Below are 26227 nucleotides of genomic sequence, written 5' to 3' on the forward strand. Positions count from 1 at the left end.
GCCATTTGTAGTTTTCAGTGGGCTCTAACGGTGAGGTTTAAGATTGCTAACGCTACCTTTCCAATCCTGTGCTTGTGCACATGCTCGAAGTAATGAGCAAGCACTCAAAATTGGTCAAAACAGAGACCCACACATCAGAGACGGCATCACCGTAGTAATTACCGTTACTATACTAAAGGCGAAGAAGCTATGTACCTGAGTATCGGAAAATGATACGGCTCAAGCTTAACTAAACATGCCACAGGCCTAGCTAAGAGTGAGTTTGGACTTTTAGGGAGGGTTGAGAGCCACCGCTGGAAAGGAAAGTGTTGCACTGGATTTATGACACAAGATAAAACCAGCACAGCACTGAAAAATGGGATGCGGCGCATTAATTGTTTTATGTTTGGTTAATCTTATTTTAATAATCGTTGGAATCCAAAATCGTAATTGAAAATAAAATTCTATGCAAAAATTCTATTCTATTCAATTGCACAGCCCGAATATCTACTCACACAAGCTTGCCCATGCACAGGGATCTGTGCCACAAGGTTTGGGGGGGAAAAAAACAAGGCTTTGACATGAAAGGCCTCTGTTGCATGCGAAGTGCTGCTGCTGAAAATGTTTCACTGTTAAATTTATATTTCTTTGGGATCTAGCAGTTTTTGTTGCTATTAATTAGGTTGTTTGAGATGGATATGAGAAAATGAAATCCTGGTAATAGCTATAATTCAGTCAAGCTTGGAACAATGAAAGCAGTGAAGGGAATCTCTTTGAAAATATGTTTTTCTGAGCTGTGGTTGTTGGGAGAAGCATTCCAAGCCTTCCTGGTAGAAGCACTCCCTGATTTATTCTCTCATTTTCCAAGGCAAATGAGGAGGTTGTGATTTGGAAAGAAAAAGATCCATCTTATCATGTCAATAGTTTGTTTACTCAAATTGGACATGCCTTATTTAATTGAATATGTACTTGAAAGTCTGCTTTGCATTTTGTTCTCTGAAGCAAAGACAAAGTCACAAGGCGTTTAAGATATTTTGACTATAGGTGGTAAGATAGACATTTCAAAAGAAAGAAGGAGGCTAAGCGGACTGGGCAGAGCATGACAGCACTACCAATGTGTGTTTGGTTACTTCGGAGAAACCAATACCAAAACTTACAAGCTGCTGTAATCAGTATTTTTATATCCACAATTGCTCACATGACTCTGTGGCTCCCCATAGCTCTACGGAGCTTTTTAACATCACTCAGATATGTTCTTCTTCAGCCCACATCACTCAAACCAGTGTGTCCGTCACTCCAGATAAAAGCACCTCGCGCCATTCATGTATATAAGGCAATTTATTTTCCGCCATGTGTCTGCTTTAGAGCGAGGTCCACTGGTTTGTATCAGAGATGGAGATGGAACAGGAACACCACATTAGAGCCCTACTGTAACGTACCTTGGTTTTATAAGTTTTACCTCAAATGCAGAGTTTCTTTTTCTGTGTTAGACCTGTATGTGTCTGGTATTAGTGCCAGGTGTAACCAAGCAACCGTTGCTTTTTTAAGACTCATCGCCACTCTCTTCTTTTCAATTACGCAGGTTACATGGTGCAGTTATTTTATTTTTTACTTTGTCTCTCTTACCCCAGAGAAAGCGAGACCAGGGCGTGCTTGCTGGGAATGAAAGAATAGCGCAATTGTTGAGAAGGATGAAGCAAAATAACCGCCACGGGAGACAGAAGGATGGACAAAACCTTGTAGATCAGCAGAACCAACTGAAAATAATAATATTGTAGTTGAAATTGAGACCAGTAGGAAACAGCGTGAGGATTACTTGGACTATGGAGTAGGTGGAGAAAGAGGAAACTCATGTGGTGGCCATGTGTTCCCAGCAGATCGCCACAGGGGTCTTTAACGGGATGGGCCCTGACGTAATTTCCCTTAAAAAATGGCCTGCTGTAATACCAAGATGGGTTTGGGGAATGCTGCTACACTATTGGCCAAAGAATTCCTCACCGCATGAGCCACAAGTGTGTGCACTTCAGGTCACGACCTGTGAGGCTCTGTGGTAGCCTGAAGGTTGTGACCTATGCTCGACTCGTAAAGCTTCATGTTTGTGTTTTAGTCCAGCACACCACATTTAAAGCAGGAGAGCATCGGTACACTTTGCATGTTATTGTCAGAGTACAGACTACATACGGAAGACATTTCTAGCAGTATTATGTTATCTTGTGAGAATAATCTAGTGAATGTGTGCACACATGTTTTGATTCATCACTTTCCTCATGTTACAGAGACATAACCACACGTTTCACTGGAAATTAAGTTTATAACAAATAGGCACAATTTCCTAATTAGAGAATGGTGTGTTGCAGCACCCGTTTGTGGTTTCGGTTACAGTCAGTTCACTCAAATCATAAAAAACAACAATATTTCTCACAAAGTAGCTTCTAGTCATACAGATATTTGGGTTATTGTTCATTTTGTTTGGTGATTATTCAAGCTGTAGAAAGTAGTTCCAATAAAGACTTTTCAGTAAGGTCTATTACTGCTATTGATAGGATAAAAGATTTTATCATAATAGTTTTGAATGTTCTACCTCAGATTTGTGAAGTGATCTACTGTTTGGCATCAAGTATTTATCATCTTCTGACCATAAAGAACAGTTTAAACCACAATTAACCATCAGGATTCAACTCTCACTCAGGAGCAGAAATCAACCTTTAAACTTGAAAGAAATAACTATTTGATACTATTTGATAATTAACGATATAGAAGTAGTGATAATATTTTTGGCCATATTGTCCAGCCAGATCTACACATTTGATACTTTGAAATATCATCACAAGGTCATTCACATTTATAATTTCAGAATGTAGTTCTACTCCATGTGACGCCACCTTTTGCCCAACATGCCCCGCTACAGTGCTTTGTATTGGCTTTGTTAAATTCAAAGATTGGGCATTTGTGTTGCAATAGTTAAAAGAAGAGCTGATAAGTTGAAGGTTGCTATGCTTTAATGTCAGATCAAACTGAAAAGGAAGAGATGTATTGTCATATTGAAGGGTCACAGTTCTGTCTAGTATTTTCCACTCTGTGATCAAAGAGTGCAACAGCATTAGAGATGTACTTTTAATGGCTTGGATTTTAAATATATCTCCACTAAAAACCCAAGCAGAGTCTCTTAGTTCCCCACGCTGTCTCAAAAGTAGGCCATCAACTGAGAAAACAGAGGCATGGGCAAAGAAGAGAGGAGGTGGAGAGAACTAAGCGAGCGAATGTGCCAGCGGAGGAAGAGGAGGTGTGCGTGGAGGAGAGGCTGGGGAGGGTATGGGTTTATTTTTACCTCTCTGCTAGTATAGCCCAACTTTCTAATTAACTGCAAATTAACTTCTGATAAGCTGAGGGCGGGTGGCAGAGTGCCGTGGCTACAGATATAGACTCTGTTCGACCTCCCTTCCCCTCCGCTATTAGCCCACTTTCTCTCCAGGGCACAGGCCTCTGAAGGCCTGCCGGTCTTCCTCTGAGCCACCCTGGCAAGGCCAACATCAGTTCCCCAGAACCATCACATCAGAGATGGGTCAGCCTAAATCTGCACACTCTATAAAGCTCTGGATGATTTTCTATACAACCAAGCTGCTGTAGCTGTTTTCTTTCCACTCTCCGCTCCATGTCGAGTTGATCTAGGCCACCACATATTCCCCAGATGAGATACTTTAAGACTTGTGTGTAAAACTGTCAACAGTTTGGTTTTATTGCCTCATTATCATGGTCACCCCTTTGTTAATTTGCCATCTGCTGTGTTGTCCACTTGTGCACTTGGAGGGAGATTTTTGCGAGATTAAATGCATCAGCCTTGCACCCTGTGCTGCGCAGAGTCTTTGTGAAATGAGTGTGATGCACAGGAAAACTCTGAAACTGGAGAGAGTGCAGTGGTCCTGGGAGAAACAACCAATCGAAAGAGCTAAAAATATCTGGATGATTCGTCAGAGGCTGCCATTTTACTGGATGGCACAATCACTATCTAAACTTGAGACATACAGAGAAGCATATTTGAAATGTGGTTTTTGGGCACCGTTCGCCAGTAAGCCACCAACACAAACGTGAGCTGCATGATGTACTATAACCTAGGGCTGGGCGATATGGACCAAAAAGTATACAGTTAGTGTTAGGCAGAACTCCGGTATAAAATAAGTATCTGTTTTTTCTGCTAAGTGGGGGGGGGGGTTCCTACTGCATGAACTTGGCTTGTTTGTTATTTCACCATTTTAATTGTACTTCATTCTCCACCTTATTTAAGTGTCACTCACTTGTTGAATCTGCCTCCTTCAGTTCTCTTCACACTCACAGACCTAACATACCTCTGCTGCAAACACGTCAGTGTGCCCCGCTTCTTCCGGCCTCTCCCTGGTTACCTCTATGCTGGTAACTTTCTCCATCAGTAGTAGGCTACGTTATATAAAGTCGCCTGTCTTCTTTCCTCCCATGATTCTGTTCACAGGAGCAGCTGCGCCGCATGTGATCCTTTCAAAACAAAATCAACGAATTACATCTGCACTATTGTGTTCATTGTCGCTTTACCTGGTCCGCACTTGTAAAATATCCACCATGCCCGCGACTTGTAACGTAATGACTGTTTCTCTGAAAAATGCTACCTGTCACCAAATATACCTGGGTGTCCCCCCGAAGTAAAGTGCATGTGTGAGGAAACACTGGCTGAACCACTGTTTTTTTTTTTTTTTTTTTTTACAAGCAGCTTCAGCAGCGTCGACCAGCGCTGTCTCTCCATCCATGTTGTTGGCTGCGTGCAGATGCACAGGGAGAGAGAGGAGCAAACGCTGGCAGGACTTTGAAACATATTAATTTACTCAACATCAAACTATATCAGTATAAACGGTTTTGTCTAATTTAATATCTCTTTTGAAAATATTTCGGTATAAGCTTATACCAATATACCGCCCAGCCCCACTACAACCCTGAAGCACGGGCACGACACGCACGCACGCACGCACGCAATGAGTCTGACCTGTCAGTGTAAACTTATGACTGTGTATGGCCGTTGATGATGCCACCAAGATGGTCAGGTGGCAACTCCCTGGTTTGAACCTTTCTGTTCCTCTGTCTGCCTGTCTCAGTCTCACTCTCTTTTTCTCTTCCTCCATCTATGTGACTAATGACAAGGTCCAGGGTTTATGTCCTTATATAGACCTATGCTCTGTCTGATCTGGCCGAGGCTGGGACGATGGTACACACACACACACACACACACACACACACACTTGCTGAGTCTTGAGACACTTAGGTGCCCATGGAAATGTCAGCATATATCAGGCATGAGCTCTGGACTGCATTAATTAATCGGTTTGTATGGGAGTATATCTATGGGAAGTGCAAAAAAGGATTAATTCCTACCTTGATGGTAAAGGAATAGTTCATTTAAGGAAACAACACTTATTTGCTTTAATGTGGGGACATATGTTACAACTGTTGTAACTGCCAATTATGAACATGATGGGCGTGACGACCTTCACGCCCATATCATCAGCGGGTGTTGATGGTCAGTACATAATATCATATAGTATGTGTGATGTAAATATTCTAATCTGAAGTCTTCACATCCAGTCACCTCTAGTCATTCTCATTAAATTTCTTGTAAATGTGTTTTTTGCAACTGTCACTTCTTTGTCTACTGATGGAGGCACACTGATAAAGAGCTGGTAGTTTCTTTTTACAAAGTTCACATAACTCCAGTTCTCTCATGTTTCTCACCCAACCCGCAAATGTAACAGCTTATAAATAATAAATAATAATTTTTATTTTTTTAACTTTATAGATATAGTATCTTATAAAAATAATAACCAGACAAGGCAGTAAAAATAAGAATAAGGCCAAATAACATGAGCAAAGAGGAAGTAAAGACATTAAATGAGATCAAATCAATACGAATAAAAACAGTAAAAAAAAAAAAAAACAAAAAAAACATGCATCAAACATTTCCAAATGCTTTCACTCACAGAAAAGATTTAAGAAGGGATTTAAAAGAAGCTAGAGACGTATCTGACTTCAGTAGGCAGACCGTTCCGTGGTGTGGGGGCTGTAATAGCAAAAGCCAAATCACCCTTTGTCACAAAATGTCTAAATGGTTGAGAGGGCACATACCAGGCCAATAAATCAGAAATGCATTTAGGAGTAAGGCCATTTAAGGCCTTAAAATTGAGCTATACAATTTTTTAACTCGGGTCAAAATCTAACGGGGAGCCAGCGGAGGTTGCCAAGCACAGGTGTGATTGTGCCTCTTTGTCCGCGTTAACAATTCGAGTAGGGCTGCAGCTAACGATGATTTTCATCGATGCGTTGTTTAAGAAGTACTTTTGCTTGTCACAATACAGAGTTGTTGTTTTCTTTTAGCTTTAAATAATCCCTGTAATAACTTTGGACACTTTCTTCTTCGTCCCTCGCTATTTTCTCTCTCTTCCTCCGTTTTGCAAACAGCGGCATCATAATCACGTGTTCTTACAGCGTAAGCGCGATTTGTGATAGTAATAAGTGTCTGCGCAAACCAGTGTGTTATAGTTATGTTACAGTGACATGGATTAAAGGAAGCCTCGATGCAAAGAATTTGCGTCGATGCATTTTAGTAAGCAATTTAATCGATTAATTCTTTCAGCCCTAGAGTCGAGCAGAAGCATTTTGTACCAGCTTGAGACTTATGTTATGCTTATTAAGTGCCTTGCAGTAATCAAGCAGGATGTAGGCCTGGATAAAATCATGTACAACTTTTTTTGTATATTAGCAATTGATACAAAGATTGGCCTGAGCAGGAAGAAACATGACCGAACGCCATTTTTAACATGATCATCAAAACAGAGGTTAGGATCAAATTTTACCCCAAGATTCCTAGCATATAAACAGTGCAAGCTTCCAGTTAGCGTCCTCGTTTTGGCATGTTTCCCGCTGGATTTGTAGGATTGCCGGTGTATTGTCTTCTGTATTTACTCACAGCTGTAAGATTTATGGTCCCTCCTGACCATTCTCTGCAAGTTAATGGAAACAATTTCTTCTAGTCTTTCAGGCTTTGTCCCAAGATTTAGATGAGAAGGTTGATATCACACTTGTGACAGTGTGTTAAGCACAGCTAGAACCAGAAGGCCAGTTAGCTTAGCATGAAGACCGAATGCAGGGGCACACTAATTAGTACTTGTATCTTGTTTTAATAAAAACAGTTGTTCACCAAGAAATAGTTACAGTTTGTAATGCTCCCATAAACCACAAATTGCTCTTTTTGCACAACTATTTGTATACAGGTCAAACAAACAGCTTTAGAGATTTTTATGAACTTTGGTGGTATTTGTTGGTGTTACTCTTCAAATAAGAAGACTGAAAGCAGGGGAAACAGCTAGCTTGGAACCCACCAAACACCAAATTCTCTCTCTTTTTTTTTAAGTTAGTAAGTTACATGTAATATGTAAATATGTTAATGTAGGTAATATTGATTTCCACATTCTGGAGACACTATATTTGGCGCATCGCCGCTGCTGACTTATAGAGCTGCTACTAAAATTTCACTCATGTTATTATTTGTCAATGTGGAACTACTGATTTTCACCTGCACACTGCGCGAGCTCGACAACACACGCTTTGCTAGCTGCCTCTCCTCATTCATCAAAGGACATCAAAGTTATGTGACAGCTGCAGTGTGTGTTCATAGCGAGTGAGTGGCTAAGCGAATGTGAGAGAGTGGCAGAAAGTGACGGAAAAAAAGAGCAAATTAGTTGTCATTCTGGCAGTAAATGTCTAGTGAAGGTCACAGTGTGTCCGAAAATAAAATGGATGTCTATTGTTTCGCCAACTGCTGGAAAGTGAAGCTGGTTAGCGCTAGCTAACCTCTGCCTGACTTCGGTCTGGAAGCTGAGCAGGACTGGACAGGGTGGTTTCATGTGACCACACACACAGTAGTATGTTTTTAAGGGTGAAATACATGGAGTAGAATAAAATGTGATTATTAAATACAGATGCTTCAAAAGTACAGTACTTAGTTACATTTCACCCCTGGCAAAAACCTGTTCACCTGCAAGTATGGAATGTGTGTGCCCACATCAATATTAAGTCAGATTTAGTTTTTTTCCAATAAGTAAAATGTTTTCAGATATTGAGTTGTCATGGCGATGTGGTATTTGGTGTGCTTTGTGCCCTGATGCCATCCAAGGACACCTTCTTCTTAAATATATTAGGGCTTTGTTACAGATACCAACAGACCCTTTAGATCCCTTGTGCACTCTTATTATAGACTAGTCTTGTTAGGACAAAGTCTTCAAAACACACACACACACGCACACACACACACACACACACACACACACACACACACACACACACACACACACACACACACACACACACACACACACACACACACACAGTTGTTCATCAGACCTAGTTATCAACATAGGGAGATCTTTCCTTAAATGGTAGACTGCCCAGGGCTCTGTCTCTGTTTCCACTGCACAAACCAAAAGGAGTCCAGGTCTGGGAATGGCCTTTTAAAGTGGAGGGGAGAGAGGGAGGGAATGACCGATACAGGCAGAGAAAAAGAAGGTGAGAGAAAGAAGATGGCGTGAGGCTCGTTAATGCCCTGGAAAACATGATTCATGATAGAAAGATGCTGTAACTGGAGAAAGACCACTTCCTGTCACTTGACAGCAGCACATGATGATACATATTATATACTGTGTGTGTGTGTGTGTGTGTGTATCAGTATACTGTATATGTATATATATTTCCACATACCCCATGCTCATGTACCAATGTGTTTGGTCAAGAGAAATCTTACAAGTTTTGTCTTTAGATGTTTGGCATTAGTTTAGATGTCAAATATCAGAGTTGGGTCTAACATGACAGCATCCAGATGTGAGTTTTGTCATGTATTCTTCTGATTGCCAAATTATGTGATCCTGCACAACCCGTCTGGCATTTTAAACAAGTTAAAACACACACTTCAAACCTGTGATGATGTCAGAAAATATATCGCTAACATCTTTTCTTTTTTCTCTTTCCAGCCTGAAAATCTACAGAAAACATGGCTGAGGGAGTTTTACCAGGTAGGTGATGCAGTATCCATCCTCAAATATGTAATGATGTTAGTCCAACAATGGCGCTTATGACACGATATAAATAAAATATCTTCTAATATAGTCTAACATAAATTAAAAGGTTATTATTATTATTTCTATTTGACATAATGACAGAATGTAATAAGAAATGGCATTGAATATATTTTTTACACAAATTGAGAATATACCATAGGGACACTGATCAATACATACTTGGAGTGCAGTTCTTTATGTACTTTATCATACTACAGTTTTTACTATTGTGCGTTATCTGAATTGTTATCTACTTATTTTGTCCACATCATCATTTCCCAGTATGCTACAGTAGTGGGAGTGTCACAGTTCTCCAAATTTACAACTCAGTTTGATTTTTGATTTTAGCACTTACGGCTATCCCATTGTTAGACTGTCAAGTCTTGGTTCGTAAACATCAACAGGTCATTGGTTATGCCTTGACAACTGTCCTTTACGTTTTCAAATTCTATAGACTCCTATGCAGTAGTAGTACAGTTCGATGTGCTATTCACCCAGCAGGCCCAGCAGTGTTTCTGTAACTTCAAGAGTTGTCATGGGACTGTGACCACAAACCTTGGGGGTAGTCCATGTGATTTTCTTTTTCAGTTGAAACTCTGTAGATTAAAGGGAGACTAAATGATTCTGCATAAGGAGTGTTGATAGGTGAACTCAACTGCCAAACAAATACACTCCTCCCTTCAGTGCTTCCTCAGATTTTCCTCTTTGGCTGTTTCTAGTCCAGCAAGTTTGAATGTGCTGCTGTATAGAACTCTCTCTACCCCCTCCCCCCCATCTCTCCTGTGCATAAGCTCTACCTGTTGCTGATTGGCAGTACAATGTTGTGGGCAAGGTCCACACCGCTTTCTTTGTTTTCCATGTGGAGAGCCAGGGCTGTGTAGGAAAAACAGTTTTTTTGCAGAGCACACAGAAATCTAGCAGGAAATATTTGTTGAATTTAACTAAAAATGTGCTTCCTATAGATGCAATGTCTTTTTTTGCAAAGAGAAAATCTAAATGTAGTTTTGCTGCAACCTATGATGCACTTGTTTGTGACTGTGCAAAATGTACATTTATCTTTTCATAATCAACTGATCCTGTTTGACAGTCCTTTTTAAAAAAAATCTTGCAGACTAATGTTTTTTTAAGCTGCTGTGATCTTATTCACCTTATTTTCACCCTTCTAAATTCATTGTTTTTTTTTCAAAAAGCAAAAGCTTGAGCTCAGTCATGTTTCATATCTTATCTTTTCATCTACATAGAAACCCTGACTAACCACAACTCTTTCCACTGGGGTAAGGGAAGTGAGGCAGCGAGAACTCTTAACTGCTGTCTGAAAGTGCTGCTGAAAGTGACAGACCGAAGAGAGAGAGAGAGAGAGAGAGAGACATGTAGTTTTGCTAAGTTTACCAAAATTACTATTTTCTTCTTTACAACTCTGGTGTGGTTTTGAAAGGTAATTTCAGCATACTGCGTTCTGTGCTTGTAAATTTATTTTTGTCAATCATGGGGTAATGTATGGAGTGCTGACCACCTGTTGCTGTGAGTTGTGACAGCTTAGACATTTGCCATCACCACAACTGGACCTATGAAAGAAGCGCATCTAAAGCTAGCTAGCTGTAATATGGGTTGAACACAACATCAAGTGTGGTGGAGCTACTGATTACTCAGCAGCTGTTAAAATAACATTAACAAAAGGTACCATCAGTGGGAATCAGCACTAATGTTAGTGAGCTAAGCTATATAGCTTCAACTTTCAGAGTGGAAGTTAGTTAGCTTAGCTTGCTAGCGTGTAAAACAGACTTTCTACAAATGCTCTAAAGGGACAGACAGCCTCTTTTCTTCATCCTTTTTGAAAAATGGAAAAAATAGATGCAGATCACTTCACTAGCATCAAACCGTCCGTACAGAAGTTGGTACAAGCTGCCAAAGTCAAATGTTACGGGACTTGATGACAGAGTTACACAAAAGGAAAGTCAGATAGACAACAAAAAGTTAATGAAAGACACCCAAGGAGAAATACTGATATAGAAAGAGACATAATAAATAATAAAATTAGCTGTGTCTTTAAATTTATCAGTAAGGCTGGCTGGAATTTAGCAATTCTTATAGCATTACTCAATACTGCTGTCAGGCTAAATAGCCCAGTATTGATTTATGTGTCAGTAATAGTAGCGTGCCAGTGCCAACAAGGGGCATTAGAGCCATGAATGTAGCTTGATGTTGTAGCGCCAATGTCTCTATACAGCAAGAGAGGACAGGAACAGGATCCTACCTGGGTTGGCATCCAGGTACGCTAGCAGTCAGCAATGCCAGGCGATAATACTACTAATGAGAGAGAGGGTTTTTTTGTTGTTGTTTAGAAAGTGAGTAGAAATCCATATGTACTGAAGAGGGCGGTGTGAGTTTAGTGAATGACACATTTTCGCTCTAAAACAGCACAAGATTCCGGGTTGGTTTGACTTACAGTGGTTATCCAGTTGCGCCTTTATCAATAAGAGGTATCCTGGAATAACTGCATGTGACCCAGACATGAATTTTTCCAGTCATGACACCACAATCTTACACTGTGAGCTTATTGGTGAATGTCTGTACAGTGTAGTTACGACTATTGAATGAAAAGTGTTCAGTTAAAGTGAAAGAGAAGATAAGGGGAGTCTCATGAACTATTGAGAAAACTCAGGCTCAGAGAACTGCACTGAGCTCACGCCCCTTCATATTGACAGCAAGGGTTTCTTGTAGATGTTTGTAATGGAGACCAGGGGTTCCATTACCTGAAATAGTCAACAGAGTATTAAGGTGGGGATTACTGATAAAGCAGGAGCCATACACATTGTTATTTTGATTGTTTATTTAATTTGTGAAACATTTGATGGCTGTCTTTGTTGTGAGTAGTTCCACAGGGGGGGTCTGGCCATCCTGCCTGTGTGGAAAGAAACCTCAATCAGTGATAGTCAGGGTTCACGACATAGTATTGAGTGCTCTTACTCCATTTCAGTTAGTTGTTATATTAGTTTAAAGAAGATAAGATGAACAATGTAAGTACTCACCTCTTCCTGGTTGTCTCTTCAGCAGGGGGCGGAGGCAAAGGAGTGTTGTAGGCCCAAGCACCTGCTTAACAGCTGCAGGAGCAAACCATGAAGCTGAGAGGGGGGGAGTAAAGCCATCAACAATGCTGATTTATGTGATTATTTTGAGTATGCTTTATTGATTTACTGATAGAAATTTGTATTTATGTAAATATTAATTCTTTGGGCTCTATTTTTCTATGGTGTTGGGTTATTGGGTAAATATTTATTATTCTAAATGATGGTGGTCCCACCTGAGTAGTTTTACCCACTTAATTAACTGCAGCAAAGAGTGTATAAAAGGCAGTGAGTTACTTTCAGTGTAAGTTTTGTTGCTTGTTGGTGTCGGTGTCTCCTCTTGTTTGTATGGAAGACAATAAATGCCACGTTTGTGCTTGCATTTTACCTCTGTCTCATGTCTCTCTCTGAAAAACGTAAAGCCACCGCCAGGCCATCGGACAATGTTACATTATCTTCTCTACACTTCATTCATAATAGTAGATTTTATGAAATGTGTTTGTGTGGGCAGAAGTTAAACATGCTTTTTGTTTTAAGAGTTTCTTGAATGTAAGAGAGCATCAATGCAGAGAATCAGAGTTGTTTTTATATGCATAATATATATACAAATGCATGCAAACTTGGTACTCTTCCTCAGGCTGCATCCAATGCTACATGCTATAAAGAGTATATGCCTGGCCAAGTTTTTTGTGTTCTTGTTGGCTCTTATTAGTGCTGATATTACACGATAGATGGATAGAATGAACAATCTTATTTACTATTCCCGTGAAGCATTGGTCCATTGGTTGTGACAGAAAATATTCCAGACTCACCCTGAACACACACACTGTCTGTTGTCATTCTATTTAACCCCAAGTGTTTACATGAATACTGTCTTTCACATATTCAAATATTGTTGCAAGGACATGAAAATGTATATTTTAATCCAAAAGATTGAGATTAATAGTTGAGTTGTGATCCATCTAATAAGGATGTTTGAAATTTGAAATAATACTTGTTAATACGGTACACGTCAAAGACCTCAGAACAACTCTGTGTACACAAGGCATTTGAGGTCTGTATTTTACTACAGCGCTTCTGCAGTCAAGTGCTCTATCTGTAATGGATTGCCTCAAGTGGGAGTCATGAATTTCCTCATATAAACTGAACACGCATACAGATAAATTTGATACAGGACTAATAACCAAGAAGTGAATGCTGATTAGGTTTCCTGGTAAGTGCCAGACCAATAAGTTCCATTAAGTCTTCTTATGCCACTTCACATCAACAGCATTTATAAGAGCTGGAATATATTGCGGCTGGCCTCATGACTTCTACTTCCTTTCACTCAACAGAAAGTACGTTTAGCTTATTGTTTGTATACTGTAGGATATAAAAGCAACCAAATAAGCCATTGTGCATAACTTTCAAAAGAGAATAAAATCCTTTTTGGACATATTTAAGGAAACAGTGTCTAAGCTTCAAGCATCTTTATCGCCTCTGTATCATGTATTATTGTGCATTGCAAGCTTTACTTACTTAAAACCGTTGATTGCTGGTATGTGACTTTTGTGTGGTGTATTGTGCTGGGTTTTTGTTAATGTAAACAGTACACGCACTCATGCTCAGCACAAATGAAGTTCCTAACAGATAAAGTTCTTTGAAAGGAATTGAATTCCATGGCAGTGGGTGACTGACATCCGAGGGCTGGCGTGGCTAAAGCTGATGATACACGGGGCAACTTTTTGAGCAATGTTGCTGGGCAACCTTGCTAGTGGCAAGTCTGACTATGTTTTGAACGGATAGCGGCGGTGCGGGACGGGTGGTGGGGGAAGGGGATTTCGGTAGTAATCTTTACTCATTACCATTGACGGCAACGTTGCCCTGCATGATTGCTCTAAAAGTTGCTCTGTGTATCATCAGCTTTAGAGACACGCTGTGAATTAATAGCCACGTGTAGTAGACAAATATTGATAGAAGATATTTTTCCCCTTATCAACAATCCCACTTAGTGTTGGGTGTCGACGTCTGTCCCTTTACAACTTTCAACATTTGGGAGATTCCAGTGAGCTGTTATGTTTGTATTCCACTTGGAAAAAGAAAGCGAGCAAGTTAGGCTAAGTAACCTCCGTCAGAAGGTGAAAGATAGTCAGTGTTAGCTATAATTCACGCTACACAACTAAATAATATATTACAGACTTTTTGGATAAAAAATATGCCATGTCTAAATGAAAAGAACAAAACAAATGAGATCTTTATGTGGACTGTGTAAGCATTTATTTACTTATTTATCTTCTAACGTTATTTTGGCCATTCCGTCCTCTTGGCTTTCAGCTTTGATACATTTACTTTTACTTCCGTGTCAATACTAACCAATTAGATAGGCATCAGTAGGTTCTGATACTGATCTTTGAAACTGGTTTGGGACATCACAAAAATTTCACTTTTAGTAGTGTTTATTGTGTCTCTCACGCCAACTAATCTAAATCTCTCAAAGGCTCATTATGCCAAGAGAATTTCACCTCTTCTGAGACTGTACAGCCGGTTACGGAAGTCAGAAAATAGGGAAGAACAGACTCAGCTGCATGGCCTCTGCATGTCTGAGTCTTTGTCAACTTTGCTTTACTCTTTCCTGTAATTATTACTGTCACTGGCATGCCAAAACATGTCGATTGCCAGGTGATTCCAGCCTGTATGTTTTGTTTCGCACTAGGATAGCAGAAGCACTGTGTGTGTGTTGGGGGGGGGGGACTGGAGGCATACTGTGGTTATGGCTATTGAGGAATTCAGTTTGCATTGTGCAGCAGGCTTGCACACTTTAGAGGAGGGTGTCGTGTCTGCTAATGTGTATGCATTGAGAAAGAGGGAGAGAAAAGCATGCAGAGAGAGAGAGGGGGAGAAAGGTGTGCCCCTGTGTGAACCAGGCAGGCCTGTAGCGTCATGCCAGCTCTGTGTCGCTGCTGGCTGACGTCATGGAAAGAAGCATCAGACTCTGAACTGGGCACGGCTGGGAACAACCAGCAGTGACGGCTAGAGTTAACTACAATCAGCCATGCTGCGCTAGTTCATCGTGACTCCTCTACACACACAATACACTCACTGTGTCTTCTGGTCCATCGCCTGCTATTTGGTCACAAACTATTCAAACTATGATGTGTTCTTCACTACAAAAACCTCAGTGGATATGAAAAGCACATTATATGTTTAATACAGCATAGTGTCACGGCTTCTGCTTTGAGGTGACTTCGCAAGAATCCAGAGGCTGTTTCACACAGGAAAACTTTGGTGTAACACCCAACAAACTGAATCAGCACTGTCGCTTTTAGTCATACAGGAACATCTTATCATCAGGAAACATTTAAGAAGCTGGTGTGGCCACTTCACACTGTAATACGTCCCCAAAATACCAGGTGCATCGCTACACCAAGGCAGCTGAATGCATTTCACACCCAGTCAACTGTCACTTGCTTGTAAGTAAAGTGATGTCTTATTTTGTGTGCGCCAAAACGAATCGCACCATAGTTCCTCTGCCACATCCTGGAAAATAAACAAGACAAGCTGTTAAACTGGCTTCTGTGGATGTGCGACTACAAGAAAGGACATTGGACAAGGTTGCCTGTTGGTACCTGCGGAGTTCCTACATATATTTATGTTTGTGTGTATTCTAGCAGTTGTGCCTTGTTTCTTTCAGCTATTCAGTACAGTGAACGGCACAGCGGGTCTGCAGCTTAAGGGAATTCCTTGAGGAAATACATTTTTTTTAATTTTATGTCACAACTCGGTCATAGTTCATGGACATGTTTGCACTAGTTACCATAAAACCTGCTTCAGTGCTCACTCTCCTCTTGATACGACTCTATGTAGGTTTCTTTTCAGTGGCTGTGATTTCTGACACGCTGTGTTCATACCATGCATGTTTGGAGCAGTTTAAAGTTAAAAACTCTGCTGTGTTAACTTGTTTTGTTCAGTTTTATTCGGGAGAACAAACGGAGCTGCAATAAGATGTCTGCACGTGTATGTCTCTTTTCTAAGAACTGCAGTGCGTTTTTTACAAATAAAAATGTGATTTTAACCATTTACAGGAACCTACCTCTGAGTGTAAGGTTTAAAAATATATTAACATCTGGCAGCCAGCACTTACTCATGAATCAATGTATGTGCTATTACTCATTCAGCTTTTCTTTCATGTGGTCTTAACTTGTATGACTTGTATTACACGAAAGAGCACAGAAACATCCCTCAGGCTCAGTTACAGTTAAAGGGATGTTGTTGTTTTTTTACTTTTCCCTCCACAAAAGAAGTGTTGCGATCATAAGTTACCAGAACTGTTCAATATTGCAGCTATGGGTGAATTATTGGGACTTGGGTTTAGCTTGAATTTTATTGGACAATATGAAAGTAATGTTAAGTGAAAAGGCAAAATTATTAACTACTATTATTTGGGAGGCCCATGATACATGCAATGACTAAGGCTTTTTCAAAGTTTTTGCTTTTCATTCCCTTCCTTCTCATGCTAGTAAGTCCTATCTAATCCTGTATCAGGACTCTCACTCAGTCTAAGGATATCCCAGTAATTTACATGTAAGCAAAGCAGAGTCATTTGCCTGCTCCACATGTGTGCAATAGACGGAGTTAAATGGGAATCGGGTATTGCTGCTGCGGGAGTACGAACAGTGCTTTGCATTGCACCACACTAAATTGAATAATCCCACAGCCAATTTGCATTGGAAACCACTGTCAGAGGCCAGTGATCGTGTCCCCACATCCAGTCTTGTGATTTGTAAAATTGTAGATGCACAGTACTACAAGTCATCAGATAGTTTATTGATTTGATGTTTTGTTAAAACCTGAAGTGCAGAACTTTTGTCTCCCCTTCTGGCAGTGAGAGTGACTACACAAACACCGTCCACACATGTTAATGACGGATGCCCACAGGTGAGCTTGCCCCAGGCTTGTGTTCATAATGGTAACCGAGAAATGTCCACAATTCCCATTATTTGGATTGAGGAAATCAAAAGGTTACATGTCTTACAAATACTTACCTGTCCAAGAGCAGTAACATGACATTCATGTCTGCCCTCAGTCGAGTTTCTCAGCTCAGCGCTATCCAAGGAGGAAAAGCTACACCAATGGTTATCCGTATTTGTTCTTGCCGTCGATCGCTTTCTTTTTTTTTGACTGTAATTCTTCCCCTCAGAAACTTTTCCTGGTTGCTGTGTCCTACTCCGTCACTACAGTTTTTCCAGTGCCATGTAGAGAGAGAGTTGCGTCTTCTCCGTTCAGTATCAGTTTCAAGTGGCTATATTGGCATGACTGCATACAATACAACGTTGCAAAAGCATATTAACACAAACTATACAATCATAAAAAACTTATACTTACCGCAATAAATGATCTCTCCAAGGATTTTGGAGCTCTCTACATGGCTCTGAGTTGCTCCCACTTTCAGATTCAGCAAACCAATCATTGCTGTTTGGCGTAAAATACTTCACTACTTGCTCAAGTGCAGGAACCGAGCCCAGATTTAAATACTCTGCGAACAGAGGGATTTACCTGTGAATCTTTCTGGAAAGGGCTTGAATTTAACAGATGTGCGTTTATATGTATAAGTCCTGCACTCAAGCTTTAAAGACTCAATCTGTAATTATATTATTGCTTGTGAAGACTTTAACCCCAGGCCTGCCTGTCAAAGAGATGTATTGGAATTGAAGGGTTTTAATTTAATAAAAAAGTAACATGATGAACTCCAGATTGTCTCCCGAATCCCTATATTTCCCATATTATGTTCACAGAAGCTTTTGAGTGAGTGAATGAACCACAGTTTGGACAATGAAGCAAAGAAGCCTCGTCGTACATCAGCTCACAAACTCCTCAGATTCCTGTGATTATTTTTCACCTCGAAATAGACTCATGAAATACGACTCAGGCTCTCCTGATTAGTCCTCATCAAAGGCCCTCTCTGTCTAGTAGATAATATCTGGTGCACAGTGCAGCTTTTGACATCTATGCTAGTTTATGAAGATGAAACACACTGTTTCTATTCTTCACTGTTCAACTGCGTTCGTCTTTTACTCTTCAAATGACATTTCCATTGCTTTCACCACTTAAGCATCAGCTAACATTTCAACTGCATTTGTCACTTTCTCTTCAACGACTATTTAAATTTAATGGTTAACATTGTGACTGACACTTGAAACTGTTTCAGTTATCTGATCTTCACCTTTGAACATAAAAACCCTTTCATTTTACTACTTTTATTGTTTATACACAACTTAGTACTTTACAGCTGCTTACAGTGCTTACACTTCAGCTGGGACTGTTTCAGTTGAAGCACTTAATGTGGCACTGACTTCTCTCAGGACTTCAGTTCAACTGACACCACCTTAATTTGTCACCTGCTTCTACTGACATTTCAATTTCATTCACTATTATACTTAGGCTCTATTTTTAATCGCTAATTCAACATGGAATTCGGCTGTCACTTCAACTACAAATTCAACTGGTTCACCTATTTCAAATGTTTCAACTGCACATTTTCAGCAGCTAGGCTACATTTTCTGAAGATATTTAGCCTATTCTAGTTTGAGGAAAGTTGTGATTGAGGTTTGTTATGTCACAACTTCTTTGTCACAAGGTGCGTCACATGGTCTTCTCTCTTACAAAAATGAACAACACAACATGATCATACACAACCAGGAGCATTCTGGATGTTTGCTGTGAGCACCCATGTAAAGAAATATGAATTTGGAAGATTCCGAATTGGATTAGACTTTAGTAGGGCAGTGCATATTCCAGTGGGCCACGGCTTGACAAATATTTAATGTAGACAAATGGAAACCTCCTTGGCATTCCCATGTCAAGAATCAGGTCATGGTAGGATGGAGATCAGGGAGAGGATGACACACATACACCTCCATATCAAACACATCAGCATCTGACATCCTTGTGAGGTTGAGAAATGGTCCCATATGGCAGTGCTCTGTTCAGCACGGCCAGATAGGATTTTCTCACCACTGCCATAGCAGCTGTCACTGTCTGAGGGTTGTTTAGAGAGGTGGCGACTGTTGTTGGCCATCATAAAATCATGTTTTATAGATACAATATTTGGCATGTCAATATTTCGGTCACTACTCAACTCAAATGTCAACAGAATTTCCTGTTAATAGTGGTGGATTTAATTGGATATTGGTTACAGGATTGCTCTTTGCCAAAGTAAATTAAGGTCACTGGTTTATGCTGTTTGGGTTAGGGCTGATAGCGTGATTGTGATTCTGTTAATAAAATTACCTGGATACTGTCTGTTTGCCAACATAGACCTGAATTTACAGCCTGGAAAGATAAATAGAATGCTGTCAGTTAACACAAGCACGTGTATGTTAGTGTGTGTGCACGCACACACGTCCCAGGCGTCACATTCGAACCTGACATTAGTTGCAAGCTCCTTGAGAGTGTGACCTTTTCCGTCGTGAGTTGATAGGTCCACTAATCTTTCCAAGTTTGAGCTGCTGTAGGTCCCCCGCTCTTGGGTCATCGGGCTAAGTGACAAGCCATAGGTTGATGGAAAATCCATAGTGTTATTGCCATACATTACTTTTATTTGATTGGGCCTGTAGTGAGCATAATGCTATGCAGTGGGGTGCTGGTGAAGAAGCAGGGCTCCGTTCGGGTCCAGGGTCCATTTTTTCGCTTCTCCACCCCCCAATATCCAGTGACAGTGATGTATGGACTTTTCCTACCATCCATAGGCCCAACCTGTGAGTGCTTGTGAGTGCTCTAAATCACTATGTGGTATTGATTTTCCATTAGAGGTCAACCACTCTGAGCACCTCTGACAGGGTGCTCACAAACACCTCACTGTGTGTAAGAGGGACTGTTAAAGGAACGCAACATGAGGTCATGTGACTCTAGATGGGATAGCATGCAGGAAGTGAGTCTTTCTACTTTTAAAGTATATACATATTTTTACTGTAATTAAAGAACTTTCATGCAAGTCTATATTCATTTCAACTTCTTTTTTTTTTCTGTCACAGCCTGTATTTGCTGGAGCCATGCCCACATTCTGATAAACATTCCTGACATATTCCTGCAGCTGTTTGTTGTTGGTATTGCGAGTGATGTGTCAGCACAAGTGGTGACGTGTGAGCATCTGTCACACCCTGCTGTACATACACACTGTGCTGCAGGCACATCCTAATGGTAGATGAAGAGGGGCCGGCGTTATGCTTGTGGAACAAGCTCACTAAGTGCCCTCTGCCTACATTAGCAAGACACTTTGTCTTGTGTAAATATAGTAGCATGTCCCAGAGTCACGTTAGGAAGAATTATGAGGCACTGCACTCACATAGGTTTTGTGCACGACTGAATAATTTGACTTAAGCTTTGTTTATTGGGAGCAAATAGGCTTACTGTAGTGTTGTAACAGCTGTTACTGGATGCACTTGCACTGAAAAATAAAGTGCAGTAGAACGGTTTTCCCTGTCCCTCCTTTTTGACCTGTGTTTCTTTCTCTCTCTTCTCTTACAGACAGTACAGACACATAAGCCTCACTTCTTGGCAGTGCACTGTCAAGAGGTGGGTGGGAAGAATTATGAGGCGTCCATGTCACATGTGGATAGTTTTGTCAAGTAAGTTTTGTGCTTATGTTTTTTTTGTTTTAATATAATATAATGGCTCAGCAGTTTCTATGATAAGAAAACATCCACTTGGCGGTTTGTTGAACGTGCTGGAGTTGTCCGTTTTTAACTGAACTGACTACTCCCCCCACTGGTCGCATCACAGCTGCACTTCAGCACATGTTGTTTTCTTTAAGAGAAATATACCATATAGTGTAAATCTTGGAGTGTATAAATATTAACTCGTGTGTGTGTGTGTGTGTGTGTGTGTGTATTCTGTCCATCAGAGAGCTGTTGTCTAGTGATCCTATGAAGGAGTACAACAGAGCCCGCATCTACCTCGATGAGAACTACAATTCCCTGGAGCATTTCACAGTAAGTCACTGTTTCATACATTAATGATTCAGTACACACAAACTCTTGGAATTTGAAGTGATCTTCATTTAAGCTTACATGTGTTGAATTAGGGATGAATCCCAGGCTTGATTCAATTCGATTTTCAAGTGGGCAATTTCAGTTCTTTCTTGATTTAATCTATTTACAAAAAAGATTATATTCAAGACTGATCAGGCAAAACACATGTATAAAATAAACTTAGAATAACATGAGCAACACAGACTGCAGAATTATGTATTGGACCTTTTTTTTCAAAAATAAGGCACAAAAAGTCACGTTTCTGTTTTTTTCACTAAATATTGAAAACCAGTAATTGACTTGACAGCCCCCTTTGATCTGAATTCTGATGTGACTAACAAGGAAACATCTCAGACTGTGAACATTAAATTCTTAAATTAGGGCACTGTGGTGTAATTTTAGCTTGGTGGCTGAAACTGCAATGTCTGTTTGCTGCAGTCAGAAGATAAACTATTGAAACTATCACCCACTATGTACATGAATGTTAAATGTTGCCGAGCGTGATTGTCAAATGCAGCCAAAGTCGGTTGACAACGTTGAGCGTGGTGTTTGGCTTTGAATGGCCTTCAATGAGTCTAAATTCAAGAATGCATCTTTTAGGGAATTTGGCTTATTAAAATCTGAATACAGCATAAACTAAGACCTGCAGATGACACAGGAACTTCAAACTAGCTGATTGACCAGGATCTGTTGGTTGACACAGAAAAAAACTACATATAGATGCTTGTGCATAGAGTGGTATTGCTTGTAAATGTTAGTGATCTGAAGACTGAAGTCCCAGCTTAATATACCTATAACAACAGCAGATGGCAGCAGATACTTGGGGATGATTTTGTTGTCAGAGCTCAGGTTAAAACTTTAAACGTTTTGGGACTGCTTCTTTACTGATTATCAGAATTTATTAACAAATGACGGGTTCCCGAGCATTGTAGTTACTTTTAGTTAACAAAAGTAAGTTTAATGCAGTTAACTATATAGCAATGCATACACAGGCTAAAAACACAACGGCCTAAAAAATAAAACTAAAAGTCAATGCAAATATTTTAGTTTGTCCATTTTTGTAAAGGTCTCCTGTCCAGTAGTAGGATGATGATGTGTTACACTGTGCCATCTTCATATATCAAGTTCCCTGTTTAGCTGGCACATCAGTAAATAATACTAGCATCTATGAATATAATTGGGATGGAATTGTACTTATGATAGAACCTTTAATCTTGGCAAATGACCCTTTTTTAATTCAATTATTAGTTCCACACCCGAACACATTTTGTATATGGCCACTTGGTGGAGCCAGATACTTAAACCTAACAGCAGAGGCAGAGGACTTGAGCCATGTTCTCTATTACCATCCTGACATTTACAAGGAAACATGGTTTTAAGAGTGGTTTTATGTCCGATGCTTAATTGACAGACCACTGGTATGTCAGATGATCATGTCTGCATTCCCAGGAGATTATGTGGGGAAAAAAGAAAGGACTATAGAAGAAAATACAGAGATTGGTCCAGAAATGGACTGGTATCAGTTTGTCTGTAATCACTGAGTTATGTGTGTTTTGGTTGTCCTCCATGTTTTTTGGCGTTATCGCCACGCTACACTGCACCTCCACAAACGCTCATAAATCACAGCACACACCAAGTCACATTTGCTCTTTTCAAAAAAATATTACAAATATTGGCCTTTAGAAAATATAATTATCTGGCTTTTCATATAAGCGCCGCGTAATATCCCGGCATTATGAGCTGTTTATTTAATGGTGTTTGTCTATAGATTAACCTTTTTGTTGTATTTTCATTTTCATCAAATAGAGATGGCAGTTTGCGCTTCTCTTTGTGAATCAGTCAGTGGAAAGGGAAACATCTGATGTGCTTTCTATGATGTTGATATTGAAATCCCGGCAACAGTAAATATGAATAGACTCTCCAGTCTTTCTCACACAGGGCTTGCCATTTAGCTTTGATGACATCACCCATATTTGTTTTCTCAGTCTTCGATCCCCCCCTCCCCCGTGCTCCTGGGATAATTGTTTGTTGTCTGCCCCGCCTGTCAATTTTCAGATAATGTAAGTGGGAACACTTTTCTGGGAACCAGAGCGTCCACTTTGTATGAGTGTGTGTTTTGTTGTGTTTTTGTATTATGCAGTTATGTGTGTGTAGTTTCTTTGGAAGTAGACAAGTGAATGTTTTGGATGAGTGGGAGTATAGTAAATGTGGCAAGGGTGTGATGAAGGCCAGTGAGATTGTTTACGTGCCTGCCCTGAGTGCGTTTGAACTGCATTTCTGTGTCAGTGATTGATAAATTAATGTGAGAATGTGTGACCCTTTTATTTTGCAAATGTGATTGGCGCTGAAAAAATGTGTCAATTAATCAATAAGACGATTGATGCAAAACAAAAAGCACTCATGTAATTTTTTAAATAAAAAAAAACCCAGGTTCCAGCTTCTCAGGTGTGAATTTTTGCTGGTTCCATTTGGGAAATTCTGATGGCAGTTTCCTTTTAACCTTTTTTTTTTTTCTCTATGGACCAGTCAATTAATCGAGAAAATATTGAGCAGGTAATGGAAATTATCAGTTGAATCCCTAACTGTGCTTAAATATGAAGAAATTATAAAATAAGTAATAAATGATAAATATCTATTTAAAAAGTGGACTTCGCTGTCTTTAAGTGACATTATTTCAAATACTGTAAACATTGATAGACCAAAACCCCTTTAAGGTTAATGAAAGTTTGATATTCTATAGAAAAAAAATATAGAATAATTTTTTTTGTAAAATCTGACAAATTTCCCCCAAATCTGACTGACAGATACATAATCTAAAATACAGTGTAGAGGCTGGAATGAGCTGTGGCCTTGTCTATTTAGTGTATCTTAATTTCTCTAAATTAAACTGTAATAATTCCTTGCTGTTAAAATGCTACATGTAACACCTTGGTGCTGAATCTGAACAATGAGAAGTCTAGGCGAGGAGCTGGAGCTCCTCCTCTCCTCCCAGAGGAAGGCAGCCGTGATGGGGAATAGCTTGACTGACACGTCCCCCCTACGGCTGAGCTCAGGCTTGGTGTTTTACAGGCCTGTTAAGGTATACAGCAGGTAAAATGTCAATTAGGAAGGCCCGCCCTGATAACTCAACTCCCAATCCACTTGTTCTTGGCCATTAATATTTATCATGGGCCTGGCCCTGGAGCTGCAGCTCATGTCATCTGGAATGATGCGCGCTAATGTTACGCTTCCTGACAAACACTTGTACTCTGGTGTCTGTACAGCTTAACAGAAATGCCTGCAAACCTGCATGCACAAACACACACCTACTGCTGTCACACAGTGTAATCAAGCTATCCACATACACCGACAGTGACACACAGCAGCACACACTGCCTACTCAGCCCTCAGTTGTTCCAGGGGCATTTTAATGGGAAATTAAAGGCATCCCTCATGTCTGTGGTCTGCAGGACAGGAATGAGAGCAGCGACAGAGGATAAATCAGGCTGTGGGGCTTGACAGGACACCGCTGTCTCCTTTTACCCTGTGGTTGAGTGTGTATGCGTGCATGTGTGTATTTGTACTTGCAACTGCTTTCACTCTAGGAGGCAGTGTAATAGTATGCAAGCACTTTGCCCTGACCAGTATGTGTGATGGATCTAAAACACTCATATTGGAAGTTCGGAGCTTTTTTAATGTCATCATCAAGGGGTCAGTGTAAGTGTATACGATCTGCAAATGGTAGTAGATTTCTAATAAAAGTCAGGTAACAGAGTACCTTGAATCCCAACTTAAAGGACGTTTAGTGGTTCAAATAATTGATTTAATGTGAAATAAGTTGCACTTTACATCATAAAACCACCCAGGCCTCGTCTTTTCTGAAGGAAATTTGAAAATGACCAAACATGCACGTTTACAGTAAATAAGCTCCTCTGAGATTAGCACATAATTAAAAATAAGATAAGTCTTAGGTCAAATTCCTAATTTGAATGGAATCCACAATTATATTTGAAGTGATTTACAGGGGAAATACAAGAACAATAAAAGAAGGGAAACAGAGTAAAATAACCAAAAACAACAGAAACGCTCAACTAAATCCTCACAGGGAACTACACAATGTAAATTGTAAAGTAAGTTCATATATGAAACATTTAAATCAGCCAGTCCTCTGGAGTGCTGCACTTTAGGCTTGTAGCATTGTTTTTCTGTTACTTTAGTATAATATGAATTTATTTAAAATGTTTCCAAGAAACATGTTGTTTGAAAGTATACAGAAGTGCATATAATGTTGGAACTAATGTTTTTCGTACAGTATATGTGTTACCAGAAGATGGATGCTCCATCCATCAATTGTCAGCCGCTTATCCTGCGTACAGGGTCATGTTATATTTGTTTTTTATGTTTGATAAACAGTGTCTTGTAATCCAATGTGGGCCAAATGTTAGACACAGAAACACAAAACAACTTATTACATAATAACATTTATGTTCTTGCTCAAAATTAAGAAACAAAGAAATTACTTCTATGAGAATGCTCAATTGAATAGAAAATGTTTTAAGATGTGGATGCAAGTCTCAGATCAGTTGGCCCATACTTTCATTTTTAAATACTCAATGCAATCGGACCAGATTCAGAGTAAGCTCTCCCGGCACTAGAGGACAAAATCTTAAGAATTTACATGTCAAAAGTCTGTCATGAAGACAGAAAGTCTAGTTTAGAACAGTACAGTGGACTAGTATTGTAGATTGTCTCTTAAAAGAGAAGTTGCTGGTTTGACCCCCACTACAGCCATATATTGATGAGTCTCTGAGCAAGGCACTTAACCTCCATCTATAGTCTGTCAGTGTAATTTTAAGGCTCTCAACAAAATGATTAACAGCACCAGCTAGATTCTTAATTTTCGCCTATCCTCCCCAAGCTGCCGTCTGGTCTCTGGTCAGTAGAGAAGCCTTGTCAGTAGCTGAGTAGGTGAGTCCTTAATTCTCCTCCAGGCAGCGTGCTGTAATGCAATCATCAGTACCGCTCTGCTCGGCCAGGAATTTATGAACACTTAGTGTCCCTCTGTGCTGACAGG

The 26227-nt window shown here is 40.0% G+C and overlaps 1 protein-coding gene across 2 annotated transcripts in view; it reads left to right on the top strand.

Annotated features, from left to right (window-relative positions):
- LOC119917210 (inositol polyphosphate-5-phosphatase A) overlaps positions 1–26227 on the top strand; it is a 145944-nt gene that overhangs the window by 35164 nt on the left and 84553 nt on the right. For both annotated transcript variants that reach the window (XM_038737408.1, XM_038737409.1), the window contains exons 2-4: positions 9018–9059; positions 20672–20772; positions 21048–21135. In XM_038737408.1, coding sequence (XP_038593336.1) covers positions 9018–9059; positions 20672–20772; positions 21048–21135 — 231 coding nt within the window. The remainder of the gene's footprint in view (positions 1–9017; positions 9060–20671; positions 20773–21047; positions 21136–26227) is intronic.

This window comes from Micropterus salmoides, unplaced genomic scaffold (assembly GCF_014851395.1).
Source record: "Micropterus salmoides isolate LMB-PRFRI ecotype aquatic unplaced genomic scaffold, ASM1485139v1 Ms_hic_scaffold_22, whole genome shotgun sequence".
NCBI classification, from domain to species: domain Eukaryota; kingdom Metazoa; phylum Chordata; class Actinopteri; order Centrarchiformes; family Centrarchidae; genus Micropterus; species Micropterus salmoides.